The sequence below is a fragment of the Capricornis sumatraensis genome, chromosome 10 (assembly GCF_032405125.1).
Source record: "Capricornis sumatraensis isolate serow.1 chromosome 10, serow.2, whole genome shotgun sequence".
Lineage (NCBI taxonomy): Eukaryota > Metazoa > Chordata > Mammalia > Artiodactyla > Bovidae > Capricornis > Capricornis sumatraensis.
In genome coordinates, this window is record NC_091078.1 from 97,801,884 (window position 1) to 97,808,225 (window position 6,342).

General features: G+C 54.3%; 1 protein-coding gene across 1 annotated transcript; it reads left to right on the forward strand.

The window, feature by feature from the left end:
- Positions 1-1,143: 1,143 nt before the first annotated feature.
- Positions 1,144-4,589, forward strand: LOC138086953 (15 kDa protein B-like). The gene is made up of 4 exons (XM_068981666.1): positions 1,144-1,323; positions 2,013-2,114; positions 3,791-3,883; positions 4,446-4,589. The coding sequence occupies exons 1-4, from the start codon at positions 1,144-1,146 to the stop codon at positions 4,587-4,589; spliced, it is 519 nt and encodes a 172-aa protein (XP_068837767.1).
- Positions 4,590-6,342: the final 1,753 nt, after the last annotated feature.

Consider the following 6,342-nt stretch of genomic DNA (forward strand, 5'->3'; position numbering starts at 1 on the left):
GCGGGCTTCAGTGAGAACACGGTAGCTGCTCCCCTCCTCCCCAGTTCTGAGTCTCCTGCGGAACAGGAACCCAGAATAAAGGGTGGGCTGGCAAGTCAACACGCTGGCCCCAGTAACAGGGAGCGGAGGAAAATGGGAGCCCTCGGAGGAGGGGGAGGCTCCTGCGGCTCCCCTTGCAGGCTGCTGCCTGGGGCCGCCTGTGTCAACAGCCAGGGGCCCCTACCCTGATCCTGTTGGCGACAGCCTCCCCTCTTTGCCTGCAGGGATCGGCCTGGGGGATGTGGGCAGCGAGGCTCTCCCTGGAGAGGTTGCTGCCATCAAACCCAACGAGAGGGACTAGTGAGCCATGAATTGTCAGAGCTTATGATTTTTTTTTGTCAGTCAGGCATCCAGAATTTTAAGGATTGACAGTCAGTATTTTAGGGCTTCCCCGGTGGCTCAGCAGTACAGAATCTGCCTGCCAACGCAGGGGATGTGTGTTCGATCCCTGGGTGGGCAAGATCCCCTGGAGGAGGAAATGGCAACCCACTCCAATATTCTTGCCTGGGCAATCCCATGGACAGAGGAGCCTGGCGGGCTAGTCCAGGAGGTCACAAAAGAATTAGACATGACTGAGCAACTAAAACAACAACAATTAGTATTTTTAAAATATATGCAACATGGCAGGTGTCAGCCAGAGTACAGCCTTCAACAAAACCAGACCATCTGTCTGTGCTTCAGCTGAGAAGCGGTCACACAGAGAACTCATGGATCCCAGGCAGCTGTTTTGGAACCAAACCACACCAACCAGGCAAGAGATGGCACGGGGTCCTGGAGTATCAGAGCCAGAGGTGGCCTCCCTGTGGCACAGGGTGGGGGGAGAGACGGCCACTGAGACCAAAGTGAAGGGTTGTGCCCAGCATCGCACTGGTTTCCTGCCCCCAGCTCGGGGCTGCCTCACTCCTAGGCCTATTGCCCAATCCTACTTGCCTCTTAGTCACTGGTATTTTGGAATGTTGGCTAACACTGGGTGCCTAGCAAAGGAAAAGAAAGGCCCCTTTCAGGAAGGCCTCAGCCCCCGCATGTTGCCAGCAGGCCTTGGGCAAGGCTGCGTGATTACCACCTAAAAGGGGCCGCAAGTGGCAGAGGATCCGAGAAGGGACGATGGCAGGGGCTTGGAAGGCACTGGTGCTGGTAGCAGGCTTGGCAGCCGTGGCCTGTGTGGCCCAGCGTGGTCTGAGCTATGAAGAGATTGTCACCCAGGCCCTGAAGTTCTTCAACCAGGGCCGGCGAGGACAGCGCATCTTTGGCCTGCTGGAAAGCACCCCGCCGCCACCTGGTTTGGTGAGGGTCAGGGTCTCAAGCCTGGGGAGCGGGTACCACCTACCTCACAACATCCCGTGAGGCCAGCAGGCAGGAGCGAGTGCCCCAAACAGGAACAAAGTGCTTGGTTAACAGCAGATGCTGGTGTTATTACTATAATGTTTCTCTACTCAGAAGGTAAAACGGAGACTGGTACTCTCTCTCTGGCCTGACAGCTGGCTAGCTGATCAATTCCGGGATTTGCCCAAAGGTGGAATGTGGGGTCTGGGAGTCCATTCTGCTCTCAGGCCCTGGAGTTGAAGGAGTAAGCAGAGCTGTTTCATAGGATGGACAGGAGCCAGACTGGTCCCACCAGAAGGCACCTCACCAGGGCCTTCCAGGGTCTCCCTTCCCACCCCCTTACCTCTCTCCTGGCAGTTGGGAGGCAAGTATTCTAGGTCCTTTGTCACAGAAGAGGAGATTGAGGTGCAGAGATGGGAGGTGACCCCTCAAGGCGGTCCAGCCATGAAGTGGTGGCCTCTGCTGGTTTCCAGAAGCCCTGCGTGCCTTCAGCCTCTGCTGAGGCTGTTTGAAGCGGCCGCCTCTCTTAGGTGGGAAGTGCAGACCTCGGGCAAGCCCTGTCAACTTGGAACTGTGATTGCTCTCCTCCCTGCCTTTGTTCTCTCCTGTGTAAAAGGGAGATGACTGTGACTCTTCTCCTGCTTCTTTAGAACTCCACCACGATCCCGCTCAACTTCAGGATTAAAGAGACTGTGTGCTTCCTGTTCCGGTACCGCCGAAGACCCCGACAGTGTCCTTTCAGGGAGGGTGGGGTGAGTCTCCTATCCATCCCCTGGCTCCCTGCCCCAGTGAGCAGGACAAGGAATCTCCCCTCTCTCTCACCTCCTTCCCGGAGGCCGAGTTTGCTTCCACCCACCCACAGACAGGTGAGGTTTGACTGTGGAAGTTTTTTTTTTTTAATTGGGTTTTTCCTTATGGCTTTTTCTTACTACAAATTGTCCATCCTTATTAGAAAAGCAATACACACTAAAAGAAGTGACTAAATATTAAAAGAGAAAGAACAAAGGGGGACCATAATCCACATCAGTTCAGTTCAGTCAATCAGTCGTGTCTGACTCTTTGTGACCCCATGGACTGCAGCACGCCAGGCCTCCCTGTCCATCACCAGCTCCTGGAGCTTACTCACACTCATGTCCATGAGTCAGTGATGCCATCCAAACATTTCATCCTCTGTCGTCCCCTTCTCCTGCCTTCAATCTTTCCCAGCATCAGGGTCTTTTCCAATGAGTTAGTTCTTGGCATCAGGTGGCCAAAGTATTGGAGTTTCAGCTTCAGCATCAGTGCTTCCAATGAATATTCAGGACTGATTTCCTTTAGGATGGACTGGTTGGATCTCCTTGCAGTCCAAGGGACTCTCAAGAGTCCTCCAACACCACAGTTGAAAAGCATAAATTATTTTTTAGTTTTTGTTGATGCTTTTATAATCCACCCAGATAACCACTGACTTTATTTTTCTGGGCTCCAAAATCACTGCAGATGGTGATTGCAGCCATGAAATTAAAAGACGCTTACTCCATGGAAGGAAAGTTATGACCAACCTCGACAGCATATTAAAAAGCAGAGACATTAGTTTGCCAACAAAGGTCCGTCTAGTCAAGGCTATGGTTTTTCCAGTGGTCATGTAGGGATGTGAGAGTTGGACTATAAAGAAAGCTGAGCGCTGAAGAATTGATGCTTTTGAACTGTGGTGTTGGAGAAGACTCTTGAGAGTCCCTTGGACTGCAAGGAGATCCAACCAGTCCATCCTAAAGGAGATCAGTCCTGGGTGTTCATTGGAAGGACTGATGCTAAAGCTGAAACTCCAATACTTTGGCCATCTGATGCGAAGAGCTGACTCATTGGAAAAGACCCTGATGCTGGGAAAGATTGAGGGAAGGAGGAGAAGGGGATGACAGAGGATGAGATGGTTGGATGGCATCACCGACTCAATGGACATGGGTTTGGGTGGACTCCAGGAGTTGGTGATGGACAGGGAGGCCTGGCGAGCTGCCGTTCATGGGGTCGCAAAGAGTCAGACACAACTGATCCACTGAACTGAACTGAACAGATAACTGCTTTTCTAAAATTAGGAAAATATTTTATTATAGCAAACCAATAAAATTTAGAGAAGCGAAGTAAAAAACAAAAAATCTGCAACCCCACTACTCAGGAGACAACATTAACTGTTGGTGTATCATCTTCGGTACCTTTTTGATGTACACACGAGTGTTTTAAACAATATTACTCTCTCTCGGCTAATTTATGGAGACCCTTTCCCGTGTAAGAACTTGCATGAAAGTCAATGCTATCGGGCGCGCACGGAGCCTGCCCGGGTGTCCCCAGCGACCGCTGCTCCCTCCGGTGGCTAGCGGGCGGACTGGAGCTCGGGAGTCGGGGGACCTGGGCGAGGGCGCCGTCCGCTGCAGCCAGTGTGCTTGCTCCCCGGCAGGAGGAGCGGAACTGCACCGGCTCCTTCTTCATGCTGCGGCAACTCCGCCTCCTGTCGCTCAACTGCGTGCCAGACCGAGAGCTGGAGCCGGAGGTGAGCCCCTGCGCCCTCACCTGCCCCAGTTCCCGTCTCCGCGGCGCTCTGCCCGGTGACCCCCAGTGATCGAGGGTCCCTCACCTGCGCGTGGAACCTCAGTTCTGGAGGTCCCAGACCTTAGACCTGGAAACTGAACCGGTCTAAACGCAAGTAGTCTGGAGGGTAGAGGCGTGGCCAGACCTTGATGATTGACGGCTAGTCGTCTGGTAGAAGGGGATGGGGACACGAACTGATGGCCTCCTCCTGGGGCTGGGAGGGGACTCAGTCTTCCACCGGCTCTTCTCTGGGCCCTGAGCTCTGGTAACCCGCCTCCCCATACCACTTTTGGGAAGACAAGCCGGAGGTGGAGCCTCCCGGTGAGTGCAATAGCCGGGGTGGACAAGAGTGACAGGCGTTCCTAGCCTCTCTGGGGCCTGACTGGGGACCCCTCCAGCGCCATCACCAAGGTCACTGCCTGGGCCTCCAGACTCATCCCCACCTGGGGAGAGAGGGGCCACACGTGGGACAGGAAGCGGCGAGGCGATCGATGAGGGCGCTCACCGCCGCATCACTTCTGCAGCCCCGCCGCCGGGGGAGGACTCTGCTGAGTCTTCCGGGGGAAGACCCTCCACAACTTGACAGCTCCAATCTGCCACCTGCGGCCAGGGACCTGTACGAGAGAGCCAAGTACGACATCCTCTCCAACATCCTGAGGAATTTCTAGGGCTGGAGAAGGGAAGGGATGCCCTGCAAGCCCACAGCGACCTGCGATTCCCACCCATTCTCTTCCTCTGCTGCCCTTTGCATTCCCTGGCCGGTAAACGAGCCCACCCACACTCCTCAGCCTTTGCATACCTGCTTCCCTCTGCCGGGGAATTCCTGCCCATCCTGTGTCTGTGGATGCTCCACATCCTTCCAGGCACAGGTCCAAAGTCACCTCCCCGGGGAAGCCTCTCTGCTCTTCTCTGGTCCGTGGTGCAGTCACGATCCTCAAACCACGCTGGCAAGTACCAGCTGCGCCCCAGGCTACAGAGCACTGTCTCTCCTCCCAGCGGTCCCTCCTGTGCCAGCTGCAGGGGGCTGGGAGGGAGTTTCTCTGCCAAGTGCTCCCGAACCCCGGGAGGGCAGTTCTTTCTGGGCAGGACCCTGAGTGCCCCTGTTCCCTGCCCAGTCACTGCGACAATGAAATGTCCCTTCATATATCTAGCACCCCCAAGAGGGGGCCAGGGCATCCTCTGCTGAGAGCGCCAGGAGTGAAGCTCAATAAAAAGTTTCTAAGTTAAACGATTATGTGAATAAGTGAATGAATCAAGTATCAGGGATGAGCCAGCTGGACTTGGGAGGAAGAGACCAAGGAGGCAGGCCCTGGGGGTGAGATTCCACTGTGCACCTTGGGGCACACACACTCCCTGCAGTCAGGGCAAGGACAATGACGAGAAACGGGATAATGAGGGGCGCCATCTGAGGGCCATCCTGGGAGCTCAAGAAGTCAAAGTAACCTGCCCCCAGGCTATTCTGGAACCACCTTTCCTTCCTTTCGGCTACTTTTATTCTTCCTCCTTTATCATAAAGCTCCAGCCAGAACCTCTTCCGGCTCCCCAGACTCACACGTCAGATGGCCTCATAGACGCCGCCCCGTGGACGTCCCAGGGGCGCCACCCACTCAGAATCTTCCCTCCAGACTGCCCTTCTTAGTGACCATCCCAGCCCAATCCAGCTGATGGCAGCCTCATCCACCCAAGGACCTGAGCCTTGCTCAGACTCTCTGCTGTCTCTCAGGGAGAGTCTGGTTTTGGAGAGAGTTGGTCTCGGTTCCTGATCCATCCAGCCCTGAGAAGAGGGCCTGGCACATGGCAGTTGCTCAGTAAATACTTGTTGAGTGGATGAGAGCCCTTTTCTTCTTACCAGTAGGCCCCCCTTTTCAAGTCTTTGCTAGAGAAGTATCTGTGGGAAACTCATTTGAGGGGCCATGGAGTAGAGCCCCTTGGGGGAATGGGTTTTTTCAGCCAGGGCTTCCCTGGTAGCTCACCTGGTAAAGAATCTGCCCTGGTTCACTTCTTGGGTCGGGAAGATCCCCTGAAGAAAGGAGAAGCCACGAACTCCAGTATTCTTGCCTGGAGAATTCCATGGACAGAGGAGCCTGGTGGGCTACAGTCTATGGGGCTGCAAAGAGACGGACATGACTGAGTGACTAAGCACAGCACAGGGAAGCCAAGGACTCCTATTAATGATAATAGCCATGATTTATGATGGCTACTTCCCAGTGAACGGAAACACACTTCTCAGGTCTTAGAACAGTATTGTAAGGTGCATGCATCACCAGCAACTTTTAGTGAGAAAACTATGCCTCAAGGAAATTGGTTGACTCGGCTGTAGTCCACACTCCAACCCCCTTGTAATCTAAATCTAGGAGTGTGTAATCTAAATCTAAATTGAGGGAGTGACCCTCAGGTGGGAAATGGGCAGGTTTGTGTGGA

Coding starts and splice junctions, on each gene's coding strand:
- LOC138086953 (XM_068981666.1), top strand. CDS start 1,144: ATGGCAGGGGCTTGGAAGGCACTGGTGCTGGTAGCAGGCTTGGCAGCC. Junction 1,324..2,012: donor CCCCGCCGCCACCTGGTTTG/GTGAGGGTCAGG, acceptor CTGCTTCTTTAG/AACTCCACCACGATCCCGCT. Junction 3,884..4,445: donor ACCGAGAGCTGGAGCCGGAG/GTGAGCCCCTGC, acceptor TCACTTCTGCAG/CCCCGCCGCCGGGGGAGGAC.